This window comes from Pristiophorus japonicus, chromosome 19, assembly GCF_044704955.1.
Source record: "Pristiophorus japonicus isolate sPriJap1 chromosome 19, sPriJap1.hap1, whole genome shotgun sequence".
Taxonomy (NCBI): Eukaryota; Metazoa; Chordata; class Chondrichthyes; family Pristiophoridae; genus Pristiophorus; species Pristiophorus japonicus.
Window position 1 is genome coordinate 66,933,713 of NC_091995.1, and position 27,199 is coordinate 66,960,911.

Sequence of the window (27,199 nt, forward strand, 5' to 3'; positions counted from 1 at the left end):
ATGAAAGGGAGGTGTCTGACACGAGACTCCCAAAGCAAGCGCTCTACTTGGAACTCCTACACGCAAACGAACCCAAGGTGGGCAGAGGAAACGTTTCAAGGACACCCTCAAAGCCTCCTTGATAAAATGTAACACCCCCAACGACACCTGGGAGTCCCTGGCCCAAGACTGCCGTAAGTGGAGGAAGAGCATCTGGGAGGGCGCTGAACACCTCGAGTCTCGTCGCCAAGAGCATGCAGAAAACAATCGCAGGCAGCGGAAGGAGCATGCGGCAAACCAGTCCCATCCACCCTTTCCTTCAACGACTGTCTGTCCAACCTGTGACAGAGACTGTAATTCCTGTATTGGACTGTTCAGTCACCTAAGAACTCATTTTTAGAGTGGAAGCAAGTCCTCCCTCGATTTCGAGGGACTGCCTATGATGATGATGATGATGAACGGGAAATCATGTTTGACAAATTTGCTGGAGTTCTTTGAGGATGCAAGGAGCAGGGTGGATAAGGGGGAACCAGTGGATGTGGTGTATTTGGATTTCCAGAAGGCATTTGATAAGGTGCCACATAAGAGGTTACTGCACAAGATAAAAGTTCACGGGGTTGGGGGTAATATATCAGCATGGATAGAAGATTGGCTAACTAACAGAAAAAAGAGTCGGGATAAATGGGTCATTTTCCAGTTGGCAAACAGTGACTAGTGGAGTGCCGCAGGGATCGGTGCTGGGACCTCAACTATTTACAATCTATATTAATGACTTGGATGAAGGGACCGAGTGTAATGTAGCCAAGTTTGCTGATGATACAAAGATGGGTGGGAAAGCAAATTGTGAGGAGGACACAAACAATCTGCAAAGGGATATAGACAGATTGTGAGTGGGCAAAAATTTGGCAGATGGAGTATAATGTGGGAAAATGTGAGGTTATCCACTTTGGCAGAAATAATAGAAAAGTAAATTATAATTTAAATGGAGAAAAATTGCAAAGTGCTGCACTACAGAGAGACCTGGGGGTCCTTGTGCGTGAAACACAAATTGTTAGTATGCAGGTACAGCAAGTGATCAGGAAGGCAAATAGAATGTTGGCCTTTCTTGCAAGGGGGATAGAGTATAAAAGCAGAGAAGTCCTGCTACAACTGTACAGGGTATTGGTGAGGCTACACCTGGAGTACTGCATGCAGTTTTGGTCTCCATATTTGAGGAAGGATGTTCAGGGAAGGTTCACTAGGTTGATTCCGGAGATGAGGGGGTTGACTTATGAGGATAGGTTGAGTAGGTTGGGCCTGTACACATTGGAATTCAGAAGAATGAGAGGTGATCTTATTGAAACATGTAAGATAATGAGGGGGCTCGACAAGGTGGATGCAGAGAGGATATTTCCACTCATAGGGAAACTAAAACTTGGGGACATAGTCTTAGAATAAGGGGCTGCCCATTTAAAACTGAGATGAGGAGATATTTCTTCTCTGAGGGTTGTAAATCTGTGGAATTCTCTGCCCCAGAGAGCTATGGAAGTTGAGTCATTGAATATATTTAAGATGGAGATAGACAGCTTTTTGAGCGATAAGGGAGTAAAGGGTTATGGGAAGCGGGCAGGGAAGTGGAGCTGAGTCCATGATCGGATCAGCCATGAATAGCGGAGCAGGCTCGAGGGGCCAAATGGCCTACTCCTGTTCCTATTTCATGTTCTTATATAGTCCCTTCTCTCAGCTGTAATTGTTTCTTTAATCATTTCTGTGACTCCCCTCCTTTTTTATTCCCCCCTCTATCCTAATTTCTGTCTGGGGCTGAACCAGACTGTTCGCAACTTTGGTGCCATATTGGACTCTGAAATTAGCTTTTGACCACACATCCACAGAATAACTAAGAGCACCTATTTCCACCTCCATAACATTGCCTGTCTCCGCCCCTGCCTCAGCTCATCCGCTGTTGAAACCCTCATCCATGTCTCTGTTACCTTAGACTTGACTATTCCAACACACACCTGGCTGGCCTCCCATATTCTACCCTACGTAAACTAGAGGTGATCCAAACCACGGCTGCCCGTGTCCTAACTCACACCAAGTCCCGCTCACCCATCACCCTCGTGCTCGCTGACCAACATTGGCTTCCGGTTAAACAACGCATTGATTTCAAAATTCTCATTCTTATTTTCAAATCCATCCATGGCCCTCGCCCCATCCCTATCTCTGTAATCTCCTCCAGCCCCACAATCCCCCGAGATGTCTGCGCTCCTCTAATTCTGCCCTCCTGAGCATCCCTGATTATAATCGCTCAACCATCGGTGGCCGTGCCTTCTCTTGCCTGGGCCCCAAGCTCAAGAATTCACTGCCTAAACATCTCCGCCTCTCTACCCCTCTTTCCTCCTTCAACGCTCCTTAAAACATACCTCTTTGACCAAGCTTTTGGTCATCTGCGCTAATTTTTACGTTTGCAGCTCGGTATCAAATATTTATCACTTAATACTCCTGTGAAGCGCCTTGGGATGTTTCACTACGTTAAAGGCGCTATATAAATACAAGTTGTTGTCTGAAAATACTGTAACCAGGAATGTTGAGCTGCCATACCTGCCCTTCTTTCAGCCATGTCTCAGAAATAGCTATAATTTGCTCCTAAGTGTCTCTCTGCGTTCTCAGCTCCTCTGCCTTATTCCCTAGACTCCTTGCATTGATGTATATACCAATTTGCCCTGCCAAACTCCCTTGTTGTCTATTTTCTTACCTGTGTTTCCTCTGTCTTCTAAATTCACTTTCTAATTTTCTGATTTCCAATTCCAGCTTTGCTTCTCTCCCTTCTGAATCTATTCTCAGGTTCCCATCCCCCTGCCAAGCTAGTTTAAACCCACCCCAACAGCACTAGCAAACCTTCCCGTGAGGATACTGGTCCCGCCTCTGTTGAGGTGCAACCCGTCCGGCTTGTACAGGTCCCACCTCCTCCAGAAACGGCCTTAATGCCTCAAGAATCCAAAGCCCTCCCTCCTGCACCATCCTTCCAGCATTCATCTACTGTCTCCTCCTATTTTCACTAGTACGTGGTACTGGGAGTAATCCGGAGATTATTATTTTTGAGGTTCTGCTTTTTAATCTCTCTCATAGCTCCTTAAAATCTGCCTGTAGGACCTCATCGCTCTTTCTACCTATTTCATTGGTCCCGATATGGACCACGACCTCTGGCTGTTCACCCTCCCTGCCCCCACCCCTCCCTCCCAGAATATCCTGCAGCCATTCAGTGACATCCTTGATCCTGGCACCAGGGAGGCAACATACCATCCTCTAAACATTCATTCTTCTAAACTCTAGATAATATAGGCCTATTCTACTTGATCTCTCCTCATAAGACAGCTGTCTCATCCCAGGAATCAATCTATTAAGACTTTGTTGCACCCCCTTTAAGATAAGTATATCCTTCCTGAGGTAAGGAGATCAAAGGGTCGAAATTGCTCTCTGCCCAAAACAAATCAATCCTACCGCTCTTGGTGTTCTGGCCGCCTCAATGCACAGGGCGGCCAATCCGGAGAAATTCAGCTTTTTGGCTGATGTTGGTGTAAGGAGAGGGGTGGGAGTGAGGTCGGATCGGAGTAGCCGCCACTAGTGGGGTGGGTCGGAGTAGTCGACGCTCGAGATCGCGCTGGCGCGTCACAATGTCCCTCCCCTTCAGTTAAAGGGGTGGGCCGTTGCGAGCTCTGCAGCCACTTCAATGGCAAACACTAGGCCACCAGGGAGGGTTTTTGCCGGGCCAGCGGCCTGGCACCCAAGAGGGCAATTTTCAAAAGGGGCAATTTCCCGTGGGGCAATTTCGGGACGGGGTTGCCTCTGGTTGGTAAGGGGTTGGCACGTGCATGCCGCAGCAGGAAAATGAGTAGAGCGGTCCCCGACAGCACTCCAAAACTGAGAACGGGTAATTTATAAAATGGCGACCCCCTGCATCGACCCGTGGTTGCCGCTATCAGGCGGCCACGGATCTTATAGAAAGGAGCAATTTTGGCCCCCAACACTATGCACAGTACTCCAGGTATGGTTTCACCAAGGCCCTGTATAACTGCAGCAAGACTTCTGATACGTCCTTACTACACAGTATAAATGCACACGAGGCCCATGCTTGAGAGAAGGTCAGTCTGTGAACTGTCCTTTATTCCTTAGCACTCAAGTGATGAAGGTGGGTGGAGCTTCCCCTTTTATACCTGAAGGTCCAGGTTAGGAGTGTCTCCCACCTAGTGGTCAGTGTTCTCACGGTGCACAACTTAGGTCAGTTTAAACATGGGTTACAATGCTGGTTGAATACATGACATCACCTCCCCCACCCCCCCCCCCAAAGTCTTATTGGGATCACAGGTTGAGTCTCTCTGGTGGTTTACGCTCCCTTGTAGAGCGCCTGAGTTGGGGCTCCGGTTGTTGGTTGCTGGCCTGAGTGTCTGCTGTTTGCAGTGCCTCAGGCCTGTCCGGACTGCCCACAGTGACTGGGCTCTCCTCCCTTTGGTTCCGGTGTTCGGTCACCTGTGGTGGAGTGAACTCTATATCGTGTTCTTCCTCTGCTTCTTCTATGGGGTTGCTGAACCTCCTTTTTGTTTGATCCACATGTTTGCGGCAGATTTGTCCATTGGTAAGTTTAACTACCAGAATCCTATTTCCCTCTTTGGCAACCACAGTGCCTGCGAGCCATTTGGGCCCTGCAGCGTAGTTGAGGACAAAAACAGGATCATTTACATCAATACATCACGCCCTCGCATTCCTGTCATGGTAGTCATATTGTGACTGGCGCCTGCTCTCGACAATTTCTTTCATGGTGGGGTGTATAAGGGATAATCGGGTTTTGAGCGTCCTTTTCATTAGTAGCTCTGCGGGTGGAACCCCTGTGAGCGAGTGTGGTCGGGATCTATAGGCCAACAGGAGGCGTGATAAGCGGGTTTGTAGGGAACCCCCTTGGATTCTGAGCATCCCCTGTTTGATTACCTGCACTGCTCGTTCTGCCTGGCCGTTTGAGGCCAGCTTGAATGGTGCCCTTCTAACATGGTTAATTCCATTGCCTGCCATGAAGTCCTGGAAATCAGTGCTTGTGAAGCACGGGACATTGTTGCTGACCAAGATGTCCGGTAGACCGTGGGCGGCGAACATTGCCCGTAGACTTTCTACCGTGGCAGAGGATGTGCTTGAATTTAAAATGTCACATTCGATCCATTTCGAGTAGGCGTCTACTACAACCAAAAACATTTTCCCCATGAAAGGACCTGCGTAGTCCACATGGATGCGTGACCAAGGCTTGGCGGGCCATGGCCAGGGGCTAAGGGGGGCTTCCCTGGGCGCATGGCCCAGCTGGGCACACGTGTTACACCTGCGAACACAAAGTTCCAGATCTGCGTCTATTCCTGGCCACCAAACGTGTGACCTGGCAATTGCCTTCATCGTGACAATGCCCGGGTGCCCATTGTGGAGTTCTCTGATGAACACCTCACTGCCCATCTGGGGCATGACTACGCGGTTTCCCCACAGTAGGCAATCGGCCTGAATCGAGAATTCATCCTTGCGCTGTGAAATGGTTTAAATTTCTCAGGGCATGCCCTGTACGTGGCTGCCCAGTCCCCATTCAGGACACATTTCTTGACTAGAGACAATAGCGGGTCTCTATTTGTCCAGACTTTAATCTGACGGGCTGTCACGGGTGAGCCTTCGCTTCCGAAAGCTTCAACAGCCATGTCCATCTCAGCACCATGCTCGGTAGCCCCCTCAGTGGTGGCTAGTGGGAGCCTGCTGAGTGCATCGGCGCAGTTTTCGGTGCCCAGTCTGTGCCGAATTGTGTAGTCATAGACAGCTAACGTGAGTGCCCACCTCTGTATGCGGGCCGATGCGTTTGCATTTATGGCCTTGTTGTCGGCCAAAAGGGACGTTAGGGGTTTGTGATCTGTCTCCAGCTCAAATTTCCTGCCAAACAGGTACTGGTGCATTTTCTTTACCACATATACACATGCGAGCGCCTCCTTTTCTACCATCCCGTAGCCCCTTTCTGCCTGGGACAGACTCCTGGAGGCATAAGCTACCGGCTGTAACTGGCCCTTGGCATTGACATGCTGCAACACACACCCGACACCATAGGACGACGCATCGCACGTTAACACAAGTTTCTTACATGGGTCGTATAGTGTTAACAGAGTGTTGGAACATAACAAATTGCGTGCTCTATTAAAAGCCCTTTCCTGGCTGTCCCCGCAGAAGACCCATTCGCGACCTTTGCGTAGGAGCACGTGTAGCGGCTCTAGCAGCGTGCTCAATTTGGGAAGAAAGTTACCAAAATAGTTCAGGAGCCCCAGGAACGAACGCAGCTCCGTCATGTTACGGGGTCTGGGTGCTCTCTGGATCGCTTCCGTCTTGGATGCAGTAGGGCTGATCCCGTCTGCTACTACCCTCATCCCCAGGAATTCTACCTCTGGAGCTAGGAAGACGCACTTCGCCTTTTTCAGTCGCAGACCTACCCGGTCCAGTCTGCGTAGCACCTCCTCCAGGTTGTGGAGGTGTTCTTCAGTATCGTAACCCGTAATGAGGATGTCGTCCTGAAAAACCACCGTCCCTGGAATCGACTTGAGGAGGCTTTCCATATTTCATTGGAAGATCGCGGCGGCCGAGCGAATCCCGAACGGACATCTGTTGTACTCAAACAACCCCTTGTGTGTTGTCATGGTGGTCAGCTTCTTCGACTCACTCGCCAGCTCCTGGGTCATGTAAGCTGAGGTCAGGTCCAATTTTGAAAAAAGTTTGCCACCGGATAGCGTCGCAAAGAGGTCCTCCGCTCTCGGTAGCGGGTACTGGTCTTGGAGTGACACCCGATTGATGGTGGCCTTGTAATCGCCACATATCCTGACCGACCCATCCGCCTTGAGCACCGGCACAATCAGACTCGCCCAGTCACTGAATTCGACTGGCGAGATGATGCCTTCCCTCAACAGGCGGTCCAATTCGCCTTCTATCTTTTCCCGCATCACGTACGGCACCGCTCTGGCCTTGTGGTGTACTGGTCTGGCGTCCGGGTTTATGTGAATCACTACCTTGGCCCCCATGAAAGTGCCAATGCCGGGTTGAAATAATGAGTCAAATTTCTCCAGGATTTGTGAGCATGATACTCACTCCACAGAGGAAATTGCATTGACGTCGCCCCATTTCCAGTTCATGACAGCAAGCTAACTCCTCCCCAGTAGTGCGGGACCATCCCCTGGGACAATCCAGAGTAGCAACCTGTTCTCCGAATCTTTGTGGGTCACGACTACCGTGGCGCTGCCTAGCACTGGAATGATCTGCTTTGTGTAAGTCCGTAGCTGTGCGTCAATCGGCGATAATTTTGGCCTCCTGGCCTTGGATGCCCACAACTTTTCGAACTGCTTGATACCCATCAGGGACTGGCTGGCACCCGTGTCTAACTCCATTGATACTGGGATGCCATTGAGGAGCACTTTCATCATTATCGGTGGCGTCCTGGTGTATGAACTGTATACGTGCTCCACATGAACTCGCTGAACTTCAGCTTCCAGCGATTTCCCCCAGTGTCCATTTCTGCAATTTCTGCAGGTATTTTGCTCATCTCTGCAAACTCCGGCTGAGTGTATGCCTCCACGCCTCCAGCATGAGTTGCGGTTTGAAACAAAAGGTCCCTTGCCAGTCGATCGTCCCTGACTGCCCCTGTTATTGTCTTTGAGTGCACCATTAACAGGTGTCGATGGCCCCATTACTGGATGCATTGTCCCTTGCAATGGCGTGAATCACTGTTCAGCTTGCCATTTTCTCTGTCGAACTCCCCCTCTGGGTTCGACTACATGTTGGGGCATGCCCGACTGCCCTTGTCTGCCTGGAGAACTGTGTGCTGCTTTAACAATGTTGAATCTCTGTCCCAACCATTCCTTAACACAGTACCTCTCATCTGTTCTGCTAGTGGCCATGCTCGCGTGGTTTAAATCCCAGTTTCTTGTCGCCATTGATACGACCTTACTACACAGTATAAATGCACACGAGGCCCATGCTTGAGAGAAGGTCAGTCTGTGACCTGTCCTTTATTCCTTAGCACTCAAGTGATGAAGGTGGGTGGAGCTTCCCCTTTTATACCTGAAGGTCCAGGTTAGGAGTGTCTCCCACCAGTGGTCATTGTTCTCACAGTGTACAACTTAGGTCAGTTTATACATGGGTTACAATGCTGGTTGAATACGTGACAACTTCCTTACTTTTGTACTACAGCCCCTTGTAATAATGGATAACATATCATTTTCCTTCCTAATTGCATGTTAACTTTCTGTGATTCGTGTAGGAGGACCCCAAATTTACCAGTCTCATCTTTTTTTTTTTTAATTCTGCTTTTCATTCTTCCTACCAAAATGAATAATTTCACATTTTCCTGCATTACACTCCATTGCACTCAGTCTCCTCATCTAAGTCATTGATATAGATTGTAAATAGCTGAGGCCCAAGCACTGAACCTTGCGGCAGCCCACTAGTTATACCCTGCCATTCCAAAAATGACGCATTTATTCCTACTATCTGTTTTCTGTCCATTAACCAATCCTCAATCCATGGGTTTGGATGAAGAGATTCCAATGGGTCAGATACATATTATCCTCAAAGTGTGAGTGAAGGAAGATAAAGCCGTAAAAGTCCTGTAGAACTTTACAAATACATGAGTAAAAGAGTAACAATAAATTTGTACAATGCATTGGTTAGGCCACAGTCACAGTATTGGGGGCAGTTTGGCCTCCCTATTTGTTATGTATGCAATAAAGATTCAAACTGAGTACTGTTTAACTAAGCAAGGTACAAACTTGCTTCTGCTTTATTTGGGCCCAAAGTGCCTGACTCTCAAAATGGCTGGCCTTTTATACCTGAGCAGCACCATGTGCGTGCTGCTCAGTGGCCTCCAACAATGACGCCATCTGGTGGCTACAAACAGAATGTACATACATGACAATACCCTCCTCTGAGATTTTATCAGAGTCTTTCACAGGTTGAGACGGTCCCATGCTTTACACTCCCGGGTTGACCGTCTCAGTTCGATTCCGGCCTTGTCTGTTGTGGCTGGTGGCTGGGTGGCTGACTTGTTGGGAGTGGCAGTGGCCATGTCAGGAAATGCAAGTCCATTTTCATTGAACAGGTCCGTGTTGGAAATTCCGGGTTCACTGATGACCCTTGAGTCCTCTGAAGGCTGCTGGTAGGTTGGTTGGTCGTCGACGGTTTCTTCGTCCGACTGCTCTGGCTTGTCTGTGTGCCTCAGCTTTGTCTGATCCATGTGTTTCCTGCAAGTTTGCCCATTCTTGAGCTTAATGACAAATACTCTGTTGCCCTCCTTGACCATGACCGTAGCAGTGATCCATTTGGGACCCTGACCATAATTCAACACATATACAAGATCATTAACAGAAATCTCGCGTGACACAGTTGCGTGATTGTGGTACCCTTGTTGACTCTATCTTCTGTATTCAACATGATTACTTAAATTCAGGTGTACAAGAGATAACTTGGTCTTAAGACCTCTTTTCATCACGAGTTCAGCAGGCGAGACCCCTGTGAGTGTGTGGGGTCTTGTCCTGTAATTCAGCAGTATGCAGGACAAGCGGGTCTGCAGTGACCCTTGAGTTACTCCTCATGCTTTGCTTGATAATTTGTACTGCACGTTCTGCTTGCCCGTTGGACCCAGGCTTGAACGGTGCTGACCTTACATGTTTTATGCCATTAAGTTTTACAAACTCCTGACTGGTGAAGCATGACCCATTGTCGCTCACCACAGTCAGGCAAACCATGTGTCGCGAACATGACATTGAGATTCTCTATGGTTGCCGTGGACGTACTGGATGACATGATTATGTATTCTATCCACTTCGAATAAGCGTCCTCCACCACTAAAAACATCTTGTCCAGGAAGGGACCTGCAAAATCTACATGGATCCTGGACCAAGGTTTGGATGGCCATGACCACAGACTCAGCGGCGATTCCGCTGGTGCTTTGCTGAGCTGCATGCAGGTGTTGCACTGATGCACGTATGCTTCCAGCTCAGAATCAATTCCTGACCACCATACGTGGGACCTGGCGATGGCCTTCATCATCACTATACCAGGATGTGTGCTGTGTAACTCATGCACAAACTTCTCTCTCCCTTTCTTAGGCATTACAACTCGATTGCCCCACAATGTGCAATCTGCTTGAATAGACAGTTTGTCCTTGCGACGAATGTATGGTTTGGCCTCCTCACACATTTGCTTAGGTATGGCAGACCAATCCCTTTTGAGGATGCAACCCTTTACCACCGATATTGGGTCCTGGCTGGTCCAGGTCTTAACTTGTTGAGCTGTGACAAGGATACCTTCACTCTCAAAAGCATCCATGATTAACATTAAATCTGCCGGTTGTAGCGTTTCCACCTCCGCTGTGGGCAACGGCAACCGGCTCAAAGTATCAGCACAATTTTCTGAGCAAGGTCTGTGGCGTATGACATAATCATAGGCTGATAATGTCAGCGCCCACCTTTGGATGCGGGGTGAAGCGTTGGTATTGATATCTTTGCTCTCGGAAATCAACGAAATGAGCGGCTTGTGATCGGTCTCTAATTCGAACCTCGGACCGAACAAGTATTGATGCATCTTTTTAACACTGTACACACACGCTAAAGATTCTTTTTCAACCATACTGTAGGCTCTTTCTGCTTTAGACAAACTTTTGGATGCATAAGCGACAGGTTGAAGTTTCCCCGACTCCTTGGCTTGTTGTAATACCCAACCAATTCCATATGACGATGCGTCACAGGCCAAAAATAAACATTTACATGGGTCACAATGTACCAGCAGCTTGTTCGAGCAAAGCAGATTGGTGGCTTTCTCGAAAGCTCTGTCTTGCGATGCGCCCCACACCCAGTTGTTGCCTTTTCTCAATAGCATGTGCAGTGGTTCAAATAAGGTGCTCAATTTAGGTAGGAAGTTACCAAAGTAGTTGAGTAGACCCAGGAATGAACACAGCTCCGTCACGTTCTGCGGTTTGGGTGCATTCTTGATGAATTTGGTTTTCACGTCAGTAGGTCTGATGCCATCAGCGCGATTTTCCTCCCGAGGAATTCGACCTCCGGTGCCATGAAGACACACTTCGAGCGTTTCAGTCTGAGTCCCACTCTATCCAAACGCAGTAGACCCTCTTCCAGGTTATTCAGATGTTCCTTGGAGTCACGACCGGTGATCAGGATGTCATCTTGGAACACGACGGTTCTGGGAACGGATTTCAGTAGACTTTCCATATTCCTCTGGAATATTGCTGCAGCCGAGCGAATTCCGAAAGAGCATCTGTGGTAAATAAACAGTCCTTTGTGCGTGTTAATGCACGTAAGTCTCTTCAATGTCTCGACCAACTCCTGTGTCATATAGGCCGAAATAAAGTCCAGTTTTGTGAACGACTTCCCTCTGGCTAGCGTCGCAAACAAGTCATCAGCCTTCGGTAACGGGTACTGATCTTGTTTCGAAACCCTGTTGATTGTAGCCTTGTATTCTCCACAGATTCTGACTGTGCCATCACTTTTCAGCACAGGAACAATGGGCTGGCCCATTCATTAAATTCAACCGCTCATCACTGCCCGAGCTTTATGAAGGACGGGTCTTGCATCTGAGTCCACGTGGATCTGCACCTTGGCTCCTGTAAAGTTGCCAATACCTGGATCGAACAGCGAGGGGAACTTGCTCAATACTTGGGCACATGTATCTTCCTCCGACGACAACGCCTTTGTCGTTCCAGTCGCATCTGATTTTCTCCAACCAGTTCCTGCCGAGCAGCATTGGGCCATTGCCTGGGTAACTCGTGAATCCCATCGTTATATGACACATTAATTTGTGCACTGCCAATCACCTTTATCAGTTCTTTGGTGTAGGTGCGCAGCTTGGCGTTAACAGGGCTCAGCCTGGGCCTCACAGTCTTAGTATCCCACAGCTTATTAAATGCCCGCTCGTTCATGGTCGATTGACTTGCCCCTGTGTCCAGTTCCATCGATACTGGTATCCCGTTAAACTTCACATTAATCAATATTGGTTTACTCTCGGTTATGAAAGAGTACAGACAATACACTTCCTCCTCTGGCATCTCGGATTGCTAGTCTGACTCTCATCCTCCACGTGGTGTGTCACAGCACGCTTGCTCATCTGCAGATACTTGCGCTGGAGATGCCGCACTCTCAGACAGCCTTTGTAACTCTATTGCTTAAACCGGCACTGCTGGTGCTGACGATTTCTCCCAAAGCGGCAACACGGAGAAGTCGGATACATTCCCGCTGGCGGACTTTGGGCAGCCACAGGTTTCTCAAACGCTGCCGGATCGGCCCTGCCGCGAGCCGCTCTGCCGAACACCGAATCAATCGCACTTACAGTACTTGCCGAGGTTCGGTTCTTCACCGCTATTTGCTTTAGACTCCTGTCCGTCGTCATACATGATTGAACAATCTGGATGGCCCTTTTTAAATCCAACTCCTCCACCGCCAGAAGTTTGTGCAGGATCACCTCGTGGTTGATAGCGATAACAAAGACGTCCCGCAGCATGTCTGCCAACACCGTCCCGAACTTGCACGGTCTCGCTAGACGCCTCGGGTCAGCAACGAATTCCGCCTCTCTCTGGCCCTCCAATCGAACGTGTGTATAAAACCTGTATCTCAAGATGATGATGCCGTCGTCTGGCTTGAGGTGCTCCCTGTTAGATCTCTTAATTTCCAATGAAATACGAACTCCGATTATAGTTTTAATTTCTTTATTTTTGGCAGCTGTAAAAAGCTCTTGGCTTTACGCCAGGTCTTTGTCCTTCTGAGACCACATGGTCAAAATGGCTGTACTTATACCTGGATCAATTTACAGAAAAGAACTTGCCGCCTTTGACCTTATTGGCTCAATTAATAGTCTTTTAACCTTTTCATTGGCTCGCTACCCAAAGTCCTAAAATGTCAAGTTGATTGATGACTTAATGCAACATGCTACCACTCACATAGCATCTCTGACTTGTTGTCTGTGAATTTTCACAGCCTGTCTAAATACAGCCTGTTTGAATTCCCTATCACTCCCGTACCAATGTACACAACTCCTCTTATGTTTTCTCTATTGGATCACTCGGCATGAGTAGATTTTTTATCAGACCGTAGATCTTTGAACCACACACAGTGAGGAACACGGCCCGGCACCGATCTGCATCGTCGACCCCCTTCATTTTGTTGGCCACGCAGTACTGGTTCAAATGGCTGACAAAGTCTGCCCAATCCTCTCCCTCCATTCTAAAAATCCAATCGTGCTCATTTTGCAAACAAAGGTTCTTGTATTCTTGTCGCCAAATGTTATGTATGCAATAAAGGTTCAAACTGAGTACTGTTTAACTAAGCAAGGTACAACCTTGGCTCTGCTTTATTTGGGCCCAAAGTGCCCGACTCTCAAAATGGTTGCCGTTTTATACCAGAGCAGCACCATGTGCGTGCTGCTCAGTGGCCTCCAACAGTGACACCATCTGGTGGCTACAAACAGCATGTACATACATGACACTATTATAATAAGGATATGAAAGCCACGGAGGGCGTGCAGCACAGATTCATCAGATTGATATTTATAGTTATGAGGACACTTGGAATTTTTTATATATTCCTTTCCTGGAGGTGGGCATCGCTGGCAAAGTTGGCATTTATTGCCCATCCTTAGTTGATCCGCCACCTTCTTGAACCACTCCAGTCCATGTGGTGAAGGTACCCCACATTGCTGTTAGGTCGGGAGTTCCAAGATTTTGACCCAGTAACAATGAAGGAACGGCCAATATATGTCAATGTCAGGATGGTGTGTGACTTGGAGAAGAACTTTCAGGTGGTGGTGTTCCCATGTGCCTTCTGCTCTTGGCCTACTAGGTGGCAGAGGTCGCAGGTTTGGGAGGTGCTGTTGAAGAAGCCTTGATACAGTGCATCTAATGGATTGTACACACTGCAGCCACGGTGCACCTGTGGATGCTTCAGGTGGTGCATGGGGTGCTGATCAAGCGGCCTGCTTTGTCCTGGGCAGTATTGAGCTTCTTGAGTATTGTTGGAGCTGCACTCATCCAAGTAAGTGAAGAGTATTTCATACTGACTTGTGCCTTGTAGATGGTAGAGAGGCTTTGGGGAGTTGAGAGGTGAGTCACTCGCTGCAGAATACCCAGCCTCTGACCTACTCTAGTAGCCACAGCATTTAGGTGGTTGGTCCAGTTGAGTTTATGGTCAATGGCAACTCCCAGGCTGTTGATGGTGGGGGATTCGGCGATGGTAATGCCATTGAATGTCATGGGGAGGTGGCCCGACACACTCTCATTGTAGATAATCATTGCATGACACTTGTGTGGCATGAATGTTACCTGTCACTTATCAGACCAAGCCTGCATGTTTTCCATGTCTTGCATGTGGGCACAGACTGCTTCATTATCTGTGATGCTGGGACTACTTCCGGCGGAGCAGACCTGCGACCTCTGCCACCTAGTAGGCCAAGAGCAACAGGCGTATGTGGAGAATTTTTGTTCCAGTTATTGGAGCAAGGACTGCTTTACCACAGGTAGTGGTTGGGGCAGAGACAATTGCCTCTTTAAAGGGAAAATGTGATCGCTATTTGAAGCAAAGAACGATGCAGGGTTATGAAGAGAGTGTGGGATTAGAAAGAGAGTTTTGGATTGCTCTAACAAAGACTGGCACAGATACAATTTGCCAAATGGCCTCCTGTTGTACTGTAAACTATGGTTCCATAAGAGGAGTTCACTTCAGTGATGTGTTCCTTTATTTTTCATTTTCCAGGTTCCACATGTTGTGCCCCAGCCTCGCCCATTGCCAAGCTCTGGAACTGGATCTCTCTGCTGTCTCCAGGTGCTTTCATCGTTCCTTCCTGTCTTCTTAACATACTTCAGTGTCAAAGGTTCCAAAATTCAACCCAAGAAATGGGACCCGATTAATAAATGGGTCCCAGTCTGGTGGAGCACCCTGCTCCTTCCTTGAATTCAAAGGCAGCAATTTACAGAAACAATGGTTCCTGTTGTTCTGTGCAGTAAACCTGGCATTGTTAATGCTATATAGGACTGATTATGGTAACGCTGACAGTCTGGATGAAGGACCCTGGTCACTGTTGCTGTGCTCCAACCTCACGATGTTGCATTGTTTAGATCTGTACATCCTTATGTTGGTTCCCTCAGGTTCCATTTCATGAAAATTTTTCCTACATAACTCACAATCTGGGTGTACAGACCAGAAGGCCCGGAAGGTATGGGTTTAATCCAGAGTATGTTACCTCGTGTAACAGTAGCACTATTCTAATTGGCTGGAATGCTCTGGGCTAAGATGGTCAGGTTTGTGCTCGAGGTCACTATCCAATTGCCCCGGAGGAAAATGTGTGTACGAGAGGTGAGAACTGGTTCTGCCATTCTCCCTGTGCCCAGATTTGGGCAGTGGCCACTGAGGAGGGGAACTATTTAGCCCGAGATGGTCTACAATATCTGTTGGTTGCACTGTGGAACAACCTGGGCAGTGTTACATTCTGGTGATCGGATGTGTACTGGTCACAGTATTGTCTGACTGAATGCTTGCTGTCTGTTTCAGGGAAAGCTCTGTCCATGGTGTACTGGTGGCTCGGGACAGCCTGGTACCAGTTAACAACCGCCGCTTCCCTGCTCGATGTCTACACACTGTCCAGGTGGGTGCTGCTGGGATTCGATGTCCTTCCCTCACTGTCATTCAGTTAACAAAACGGGCATTTTCCCCGAAAACATGGCTTCTCCCCTGCCCCCGCAAACATAATACCACACAATGACTGTACCTAATGCAGGACATCACTCTCTTTACACACGCACACACGCGCGCACACACACACACACACCTGACACAGAGTGCCATGCGTGAAAGTGGAAGGAGATTGTGTGTGCAGGAAGGAGATTGTGTGTGCAGGAACCAACCTACATGTTTGTTCCATTGCCCTTCCAGGTGTGGTTCCAGTATGAAGAAGTGGCTGCTGTTGGGTCTGCTGGTGCTGCTGGGATTATTGGGTAAGGACTTGCTCCATACAGCACTGACCACAATGTTCCTATCTTCATTTTATTGCAACTGAAAGTCTCAATTGATCTGAATCCAGGGGGAGTATCATGGATAGCTCGACAGCCTGGTACATTAGCGGATAGGGGGTGGGTCGCAGGAATAAAGCAGGTAAGGGGATGTGGCACAGGGATATATAACTGGTGGGGCACTGGGGTATATAGCGGGTAGGAGGTGGGGCACTGGGGTATATAGCGGGTAGGAAGTGGGGCACTGGGATATATAGCAGGTGGGGAGTGGGGCAGTTGGGTATATAGCAGGGGGGAGTGGGGTATATAGCAGGTGGGAGGTGGGACACTGGGGTATATAGCGGGTGGAGAGTGGGAGACTGGGGTATATAGCGGGTATGAATTGGGGCATTGGGGTATATAGCGGGTGGGGCACTGGGGTATATGGAGGGTGGGCACTGGGGTATATAGCGGGTGGAGAGTGGGACACTGGGGTATATAGCGGATGGGGGGTGGGGCACTGGGGTATATAGCGGGTGGGGGGTGGGGCACTGGGGTATATAGCGGGTGGGGCACTGGGGTATATGGGAGGTGGGGCACTGGGGTATATGGGGGGTGGGGCACTGGGGTATATAGCGGGTGGGGGGTGGGGCACTGGGGTATATAGCGGGTGGGGCACTGGGGTATATGGGAGGTGGGGCACTGGGGTATATGGGGGGTGGTGCACTGGGGTATATAGCGGGTATGAAGTGGGGCACTGGGGTATATGGGGGGTGGGGCACTGGGGTATATGGGGGGTGGGGCACTGGGGTATATAGCGGGTATGAAGTGGGGCACTGGGGTATATGGGGGGTGGGGCACTGGGGTATATGGGGGTGGGGCACTGGGGTATATAGCGGGTGAGGGTGGGGCACTGGGGTATATAGCGGGTGGGGGTGGGGCACTGGGGTATATAGCGGGTATGAAGTGGGGCACTGGGGTATATAGCGGGTGGGGCACTGGGGTATATAGCGGGTGGGGGGTGGGGCACTGGGGTATATAGCGGGTGGGAGGTGGGGCACTGGGGTATATAGCGGGTGGGAGGTGGGGCACTGGGGTATATAGCGGGTGGGGGGTGGGGCACTGGGGTATATAGCGGGTGGGGGGTGGGGCACTGGGGTATATAGCGGGTGGGGCACTGGGGTATATAGCGGGTGGAGAGTGGGGCACTGGGGTATATAGCGGGTGGGGGGTGGGGCACTGGGGTATATAGCAGGTGGGGCACTGGGGTATATAGCGGGTGGGGGGTGGGGCACTGGGGTATATAGCGGGTGGAGAGTGGGGCACTGGGGTATATAGCGGGTGGGGGCTGGGGCACTGGGGTATATAGCGGGTGGAGAGTGGGGCACTGGGGTATATGGGGGGTGGGGCACTGGGGTATATAGCGGGTGGGGCACTGGGGTATATAGCGGGTGGAGGGTGGAGAGTGGGGCACTGGGGTATATAGCGGGTGGGAGGTGGGGCACTGGGGTAAATAGCGGGTGGGGCACTGGGGTATATAGCGGGTGGGGGGTGGGGCACTGGGGTATATAGCGGGTGGGGGGTGGGGCACTGGGGTATATAGCGGGTGGGTAACTGGGGTATATAGCGGGTGGAGAGTGGGGTACTGGGGTATATAGCGGATGGGGCACTGGGGTATATAGCGGGTGGGGCACTGGGGTATATAGCGGGTGGAGAGTGGGGCACTGGGGTATATAGCGGGTGGGGGGTGGGGCACTGGGGTATATAGCGGGTGGAGAGTGGGACAATGGGGTATATAGCGGGTGGGGCACTGGGGTATATAGCGGGTGGAGAGTGGGGCACTGGGGTATATAGCGGGTGGAGAGTGGGGCACTGGGGTATATAGCGGGTGGGGCACTGGGGTATATAGCGGGTGGAGAGTGGGGCACTGGGGTATATAGTGGGTGGGGCACTGGGGTATATAGCGGGTGGGGCACTGGGGTATATAGCGGGTGGAGAGTGGGGCACTGGGGTATATAGCGGGTGGAGAGTGGGGCACTGGGGTATATAGCGGGTGGGGCACTGGGGTATATAGCGGGTGGAGAGTGGGGCACTGGGGTATATAGCGGGTGGGGCACTGGGGTATATAGCGGGTGGAGAGTGGGGCACTGGGGTATATAGCGGGTGGGGCACTGGGGTATATAGCGGGTGGGAAGTTGTGAGGAACTGTTCGGATGCAGTTCGGGACTGAATGTTCGATCTAGCGATGGTCAGTAATCTCGCCTGCTTTGGTCATTAAGATACAATCTCCATCCCTCTGCAGGTGTTTGGCTCTTAATGTCATCCAGACTTGCACGGCCTCAAGCTGAGGTACCAGCAAACATAGAAAGAGACGCTCGAAAATGGTCAGCTTGGCCGGAGAAGCTGGCAGCTCCTGCAATGGACACCTCTCAGCAGGTGAGGACGTTCACTGGGCACCTCATTTCATCTGGTTGAGGTCACTGCTCTTCCCGGAATTCTTGCTCTAGCTATCTCTCTCCTTCCCCACAGGCCCTCTAACTGAAGTCAGTTAAACAGTTTTGGCTGCAAGTTCAAATGCTCCAATCCAGTGTCTATTCATCCCTTAAACATAGGATCGCCTCACTCAGACACACGTGATCACACAAGGAGATCCTAACAGCTTGTAAACTGGGAAAGCCTCAGAAATCAATGACCAGCCAGAAAGATCTACATTTACTGAAACTCTTCCACAACTATAAGGAGATGAGCAGCCTTACTGGCACTTTGAAGAAAGCCTCAATCACACACCTGCACAAAGCCTTGGAACAGAATTTTTTTTTCAAAAGGGGGCGTGTCCGGCCACTGACACCTGATTTGAAAGTTTCCACAGTGAAAACGTACTCCAAACTAACTTAGAATGGAGCAAGTGAAGATTTTTGTACGCTTGAAAAAACCTTATCTACACTTTAAAAAATCAGGCGCAGGTTACAAATTAGGCATCGGGAACGAGGTGGGGGGGGAGAAGGGAAGTCATTACATTCTACAATAAATCCTTAGTTATACTTATACAAATATTATACAAATAAATCCAATCTGAATAAAAATTTAGAAGCAAAATAAAGATTAAATAAACCATGTTCCTACCTGTGTGAAAGTGCTTCAGGCAGGCCTTTCAGGTAGCAGTGTGGCGTCGGTCTCTGGGGCAGGCAGCAAGCAGCCTTGGTGCTTGAGGCAGGCCTTCATTCCCCGCGAAGATGCAGCACCCGGAGGAACTTGAGGCCATTCGGCCATGGGATTGCAGTGGCGTCAGTGCCAATGTTTACTTCAGACTGCGCGTGCGCGAACGCTCCAACACGCACGCGCAGGCACCTAGAAGCCTCATTTAAATTGTACCCGCCCCCTCCTACTTACAAAATCGGCGCGAGTGGTAGGCTCTTCCCCCTGTGCGCCGCGCCAAGCAGACATCGAGCTCCAAGGAGCTCGAGAATACCGTGTTTTTTTTCAGGCGCCGTTTTCGGCGCAAAAAACAGGCGCCCAGCTCTGAGGGGCACCTTTTTCGCTGCGTGTGGAAACTTGGGGCCTATACATCAACAGCCTCAGCTCCCCAACACCCCCCTCTAACAGGGCACCAGATAGGATGCCCCTTAATCTCCATCATCTTTGTGCTGACCAGAGAACCCATGACAGCAGTGAGCTTGGACATCCCCAGTGTAGTAGTTGGAGGAACTGACCCCTTCAGCTCATTCCCAACATTTTCCTTAAGATCAAGTTGTTTGCCTGATTCTCAGGCTACAGGCTTAACTTCTTCAAAAAGATGTGTTGCCCCTTGTGAAGGCCATCCTCAAACTAATTCTTGGTCAGGATCCAGCTTCAAATAACTCTGAGGAATAGTGATGCCCAAACTAGGTGAGCTGTACACCTGGCCAGTATGTGCACTGACTGGGACACAACCTGCCATATTGATCATAGGAAGGATGAGCAGAATAAAAATGAATCTTCTCTCCCATCACATCTACCTGTTTTCAGATGCTATTGGTTGAGAACCTGTGCAGCTATTCCAGTACCTTGACAGCCAAATCTCCAAGTGTCTATGGGCAGATGCATCTGCAGCTCACCAAGCAGGAGGAAGGCTCCAGGCTACTCAACCTCAACCACTACTATTGGGCAGCTCAATTCCAGGGGACTATGGCCTGGAACTGACCTGTTTCCGCAATCCTTGTCTTTGAGGACCAGGGCTTCCTGGCCAATCCCCCTATTTAAGCCTACCCTGCATTGACCCATAAAAAACAGAGACCCAGAAACAACCAACATTAACAGCAGCATTATTTGTCTGAAATCTCTGAAATCCATTTATTGATCCTCTTTTCAATCTGGCATAATCGGCAACTCCTAAAGACATTCAGCAAGGGTAGTTTCTGACCCAGCATGACTTGGTCCGGTTCTCGACAGAAGCCAGTTTATGTCTTTACAACTGCCAAACAAGTTCCACCTCACCGAGCATGACCCTTTCTGCCACCTTCAAATTACACATCTCCTGAATCTAGCTGTGTGCAATACTCTCCTGGAACTGGGCCTCCACTCCTGACAAATCCTACAAATACTTCCCAATGCTCTCTACACATTTACTCTCAGATCAAAAACCAGTGACCATTATCAAATCATATTGTACCCCAACAGCACATTGTGCCCATTGACTATGTCCCAGAGTGCTCCTCTGCAAGTATTGTATGATCAACTGTGCTGACTTCAGAAATTCTGTGGACTTTTTTCGTAAGAATGATTAGCAGATGACAGGTGGGCATGTTGACCAGAGCCAGCACTCAACATGTCCTTGTGCTTGTTAAGTTGGCAGGGCTGGTCACAGGTTCCTTCTCTTCAGTTGTCTGCATCTTTGTGGTAAGGCCCTGTTATACACGACATAGGATAACATCTAAAGATATGAAAGAACATGTACTTGTCTCGCACCTTAACATCCTGTGGATATCCCAAATTGCCTTACAGCCATTAGATTAGTTTTGAAGTGTAGGTAAATGTGGCAACCAGTCTGCACACAGCGAGGGCTCAAACAACAGTCAGATAAATAGCCAGTGCATCTGTTTTGATGCTTGTGGTTGAGAGATGTGTTGGCCAGCACGCAGGGCCTTAGAGTAATGTTGCACTTCCTCATTATTGCCCAGTATCAGCCTATATTAAATGTTTCGGTCCCCGAAAGGAAGCTTGAAACCACAACCTGTGGCAAAGAGACAAGTGCACTGCCACTGAGGCACAAGCTGCCACGTGAAGAGATGTTGATCTGCACAGATGGTCGATTGAATTGGAGTGTGATTTGAAAAGGGCAGGAAGACAACACCTCAACCAAACTGCTTTTGGCAGAACAAACATTTCCACTAAATAGCCCGTGGGGGTGGGAGGGGATTGGCATTGGGGGGGAGGGGGGCGGCAGTGGGGGGGGAAGGGGGCGGCAGTGCGGGGGAGGGGAGAAGGGGTTTGGCAGTGGTGGGGGCAAGGGGATCAGCGGGGAGGGGCAAGGGGTTTGGCAGTGGGAGGGGGAGGGGATCACAGGTGGGGAAGGGTGCTGGTAGCGAGCGGGGATGGGCAGTGGGGAGGGGGGGGAGAAGGGGATCAGCAGTGCAGGCCCTCACCTTATTAGATATCAAGAGCTGCACTGGAATATAGGTGATACTGGTGACGTCAATCCAGCCGCCCTCCTCGAAGCCATCGCACTGCTGGATAGCTCGGGCAGCTCCCTGCAGGGGCTGGCTCCAGCTCCTCCTTATAGCCCTGACCTGCGGCGATGGTGCTCCCTCGCAGGTCGGGGACCGCGCTGTTTAGGTCGCCGATTGGAGGTGGGCAGAAGCACCGGAGCAGCCCAGGTATGGCAGGAGAGACGGCCAGCAGTAGAGGAGCAGTGAGGTCGGGTTAGAGGAGCGGCGAGAGGTCGGGTCCCAGGAGAGGCGCGAGTTCGGGGCCCGGGAGAGGCAAGGGTCCCAGGGAGGCATGGACCAGCCCACACTGCGATCTATGGCCAGTAGGAGTATGTGCATGCGCCAGGTCCATGCAGCAGAGGTCGTCTTGGGTAATCCTTGCCACTGGACCAAGACCTAGCTGTGTCAAGCCGGTGTGGTGGCTGGTGTGTAACGGTCACCCCACGTTAAAAAAATTCACGCACAGGCATCTTCCACCCTTTAATATGTAGTTCAGGATCTGGAATATCAGGTCCCTCATTGAAACACCTGTGAACTCATCCCTATTTGGTGTAGAAGCAAGTCATCCTTGATACGAGTGACTGCCTAATACTATACTGCAAGTGATACTGAATTGCGTGTTTGACAATCTGTGCAGGGCCAGGCTGCTCTTCAGTATAACCTGGCCCTTGGCCATCGCATTGGGAACTTATAAAGGATGAAATGTGATGAATACACAGATTGAAGAAAGAAGAAAAATGACAACAACAACTTGTATTTATATAGCGCCTTTAACGTAGTGAAACGTCCCAAGGTGCTTCCCAGGAGTATTATGAGACAAAGAATTTGACACTGAGCCACATAAGGAGAAATTAGGGCAGGTGACCAAAAGCTTCTTCAGAAAGGTAGGTTTTAAGAAGCGTCTTGAATGAGGAACGAGATGTAGAGAGGTTTAGGCAAGGAATTCGAGAACTTGGGGCCTAGGCAACAGAACGCACGGCCACCAATGGTGGAGCAAAGCAGGGATAGGGAGGAGTGAGGCCATGGAGAGATTTGAAAGCAAGGATGAGAATTTTGAAATCGAGGCATTGCTTAACCAGTGAGCACGGGTGATGAGTGAGCAGGATATGGTGCGAGTTAGGAGATGACTGTATTTAAGCCATCGGAGATCCAGTAAGGAGCCAACTGTCTTAACACGTTTTTTTGTATTAGTCTGATTTGCAGTCTCGTATGCGGGGAATAGAGCACCAGTTGGCACAGCTGGCTTCCGACCTTCATACTCGGCTGCAGCAAGATGCTGAACGCAGTCAGCGAATCCAGCCGGCAGCGGAGGGGGGGTCTGTCCCGGTCGTACCTCCACTTACACGGGAGGATGTGACCAAAATGTTCAACGAGTTTGCCAGACAACAACACGAACTGCCGAACGATTCAGTCTCGAGGATTCAGGTGAGTTTTCATTCTTGTCTTCACTACAGATCTGTGACAACAGGGCCCCGGTGACTTGTAACACTGACACGATGCAGTGCCCACTGGCTCAACAAGAGTTTCTCACCACCATCCATTATCTCTGCTCAGTACTAAACATTAACAACATCATTGAAGTGTAAATGTGAGCTACAGTACACAATCCATAGCTGATCGTCACAGCAACTGGTGTTGATGGGGGTGTTTAGTGACGTGCTTATTGGTGTGCGATAGGGATGTTCAGACTATGGAAGTACATTCAAGCTTTAGTTCAGCATTGCACAAAGTGCCCGGTTGATGCCATTTGAAAATGTTCTGGAAAGACACTCGCTTGTACAAGGAGGAGGGGTTCTAAGTTTTGTCTTTTCCCCTAGAGTGATATAGCCACCAGCCGGCAACAACAAGATGCCCAAATAGAGGTAGGTTTTCTAAACCTAGGGGGGGTGGGGGTTGGTCGAGATGGGGGGCAGGATGGTGCGGGTGGGGTCAGGAACGATGGCGTCAGGATTGGGGGGGGGCGGCGAGGTGGGAGGGTCAGATGGGTCAATCGGGGATGTGGGTGGGATGATCCTCTAGGAATGAATGACCATAATATCGTTGAATTTCAAATTCAGTTGGAGGGAGAGAAAGTTGGATCTCAAACCAGTGTCCTAAGCTTAAATAAAGGAGACTACAAAGATATGAGGGCAGAGTTAGCTAAAGTAGACAGGGAAAATAGACTTAAGTATGGGGTGGTTGATGAGCAGTGGCAGTCATTTAAGGAGATATTTCATAACTCATATCCTAATGCGAAGGAAAAACTAAGAGAAAGGATAACCATCCGTGGGTAACTAAGGAAATAAGGGATGGTATCAAATTGTAAACAAAGGCATACAATGTGGCCAAGACGACTGGGAAATTTTTAAAAGCCAGCAGAGAACAACTAAAAATTTGATTGAGAGGGAAGATAGATTATGAAAGTAAACTAGCACGAAATATAAAAACAGAAAGAAAGAGTTTCTACAGGTACATAATAAGGAAGAGTGGCTAAAGTAAATGTTGCTCCCCTGGAGGATGAGACTGGGGAATTAATAATGGAGAACAGGGAAATGGCAGAAACGTTGAACAAATATTTTGTATCAGTCTTCACGGTGGAAGACACTAAAAACATCCCAATAGTGGATAATCAAGGGGCTATAGGAGGAACTTAATACTATCACTAATGAAGTAGTAATATATTCAAGCGGGAGTTAGATGTGGCCCTTACGGCTAAAGGAATCAAGGGGTAGGGAGAGAAAGCAGGAATGGGATACTGAAGTTGCATGATCAGCCATGATCATATTGAATGGTGGTGCTTGGTCGAAGGGCCGAACGGCCTACTCCTGCACCTAGTTTCTATGTTTCTAGTACTAGGTAAACTAATGGGACTAAAGGCGGACAAGTCCCTGGACCTGATGGCTTACATCCTAGGGTCTTAAGAGAAGTGACAGCAGATATAGTGGATGCATTGGTTGTAATCTACCAAAGTTCCCTGGATTCAGCGGATTGGAAAACCGTAAATGTAACGCCCCGATTTAAAACAGGAGGCAGACAGAAAGCAGGAAACTATCGACCAGTTAGCCTAACATCAGTCATTGGGAAAATGCTGGAGTCCATTATTAAGGAAGCAGTAGCGGGACATTTGGAAAAGCATGATTCAATCAAGCAGAGTCAGCATGGTTTTATGAAAGGGAAATCATGTTTGACAAATTTGCTGGAGTTCTTTGAGGATGTAACGAGCAGGGTGGATAAGGGGGAACCAGTGGATGTGGTGTATTTGGATTTCCAGAAGGCATTCGATAAGGTGCCACAAGAGGTGACTGCACAAGATAAAAGCTCACAGGGTTGGGGGTAATATATTAGCATGGATAGAGGATTGGCTAACTAATAAAAAACAGAGAGTCGGGATAAATGGGTCATTTTCCGGTTGGCAGTGACAGTGGGTTGCCACAGAGATCAGTGCTGGGACCTCAACTATTTACAATCTATATTAATGACTTGGATGAAGGGACCGAGTGTAATGTAGCCAAGTTTGCTGATGATACAAAGATGGGTGGGAAAGTAAAATGTGAGGAGGACACAAAAAATCTGCAAAGGGACATAGACAGACTGTGAGTGGGTAAAAAATTGGCAGATGGAGTATAATGTGGGAAAATGTGAGGTTATCCACTTTGGCAGAAATAATAGAAAAGCAAATTATAATTTAAATGGAAAAAAATTGCAAAGTGCTGTAGTACAGAGACTTGGGGATCCTTGTGCATGAAACACAAAACGTTAGTATGCAGGTACAGCAAGTGATCAGGAAGGCAAATGGAATGTTGGCCTTTATTGCAAGGGGGATAAAGTATAAAAGCAGAGAAGTCCTGCTACAACTGTACAGAGTATTGGTGAGGCCACACCTGGGAGTACAGCGTACAGTTTTGGTCTCCATATTTAAGGAAGGATATACTTACATTGGAGGCTGTTCAGAGAAGGTTCACTAGGATGATTCTGGAGATGAGAGGGTTGATTTATGAGGATAGGTTGAGTTGGTTGAGCCTCTACTCATTGGAATTAAGAAGAATGAGAGGTGATCTTATTGAAACTTATAAGATAATGAGGGGGCTCGACAAGGTGGATGAAGAGAGGATATTTCCATTCATAGGGAAAACTAAAACTAGATGACATAGTCTTGGAATAAGAGGCTTCCCATTTAAAACTGAGATGAGAAACATGGCTGATCTGATCATGGACAGATTTTCGAGACAGATAAAGGAGTAAAGGGTTATGGGGAGCAGGCAGGGCATGAGTCCATGATCAGATCAGTCATGATCTTATTGAATGGTAGAGCAGACTCGAGGGGCCTAATGGCCTACTCCACCTCCTATTTCTTATGTTCTTATGATGGGGAGTGTGCGCGGGGGCAGGGCGCGGTCAGGATGGGGTGGGTGGGGGGGGGAGCGGTCAGGAACGACTGGGGACGACGGTGCATTGCGGGGGGTGCTCGGTCGGGATGGGGGGGGAATCGGGGACGATGGTTGGGGGGGTGGTCGGGACAACAGCACGGGGAGCGGGTCAGTCAGGAATCACGGGGGGGTCCGTCGGAGATGACGGCGCAGTGGGTGGGAGATGGGGGGGCTCGGTTGGGGTGCGGGGGTCGGTCGGGGACGACAGCGCAGGCTGGAGGGGGACGGGGTCGGTCGGGGAAGGGAGTGAGATGTTGGTCGAGGATGACAGCGCCGGTGGGGGGTGGACGTGGGAGTTGATCAGGGGTGGGGGGGGTCAGGGACGGGATGGTCAGCGATGGCACGAAGCAGGGGGAAATATTGATTGGGAACGGTGCAGGTGGGGGTCAGCCAGCGATTGTTGAGACGTGATATGATTGTGGTTTTTAGGATTCTAAAGGGACTAGAATAATAACAGTAAAGCCAGAGAACACACCCTGCGCTTGGAGGGGGTTAAATTCAAAACGAATCTGGAAACAATGACCTCGGCTTTAACTGCCCCCAACTGGCACAAAGTGGACGGTACAGTTAAACCGGGCTGGGACCAGCATAGGTGACTTGAATGACTGGGACTGGAGATAGGGCTTTAAACTAAAAAAATTGGGGAGAGGTCAGGTGAGGGGAAGTTTAGAAATCTAAAGAGTAAGGTCAATTCAGGAGAGCAGTGTAGCGATTTGGCTAAAAAAATAAGCAGTGTGTGACAGGAAGGGACATCATAGGCAGTCCCTCAAAATCGAGGAAGACTTGCTTCCACTCTAAAAGTGAGTTCTCAGGTGACTGAACAGTCCAATACGGGAATTACAGACTCTGTCACAGGTGGGACAGAGAGTGGTTGAAGGAAAGGGTGGGTGGGGAGTCTGGTTTGCCGCACGCTCCTTTCGCTGCCTGCGCTTGGTTTCTGCATGTTCTCGGCGACAAGACTCGAGGTGCTCAGCGCCCTCCCAGATGCTCTTCCTCCACTTAGGGCGGTCTTGGGCCAGGGACCCCCAGGTGCCGGTGGGGTTGTTGCACTTTATCAAGGAGGCTTTGAGGGTGTTCTTGAAGCGTTTCCTCTGCCCACCTGGGGCTCGCTT

The 27,199-nt window shown here is 49.5% G+C and overlaps 1 protein-coding gene across 2 annotated transcripts in view; it reads left to right on the top strand.

The window, feature by feature from the left end:
* sun2 (Sad1 and UNC84 domain containing 2) overlaps positions 1–27,199 on the top strand; it is a 144,116-nt gene that overhangs the window by 81,306 nt on the left and 35,611 nt on the right. The window contains exons 5-10 of one of the 2 annotated variants that reach the window (XM_070861544.1): positions 14,766–14,834; positions 15,561–15,654; positions 15,942–16,003; positions 18,300–18,433; positions 22,873–23,106; positions 23,499–23,543. In XM_070861544.1, coding sequence (XP_070717645.1) covers positions 14,766–14,834; positions 15,561–15,654; positions 15,942–16,003; positions 18,300–18,433; positions 22,873–23,106; positions 23,499–23,543 — 638 coding nt within the window. The remainder of the gene's footprint in view (positions 1–14,765; positions 14,835–15,560; positions 15,655–15,941; positions 16,004–18,299; positions 18,434–22,872; positions 23,107–23,498; positions 23,544–27,199) is intronic. The other variant, XM_070861546.1, reaches the window with a different exon arrangement.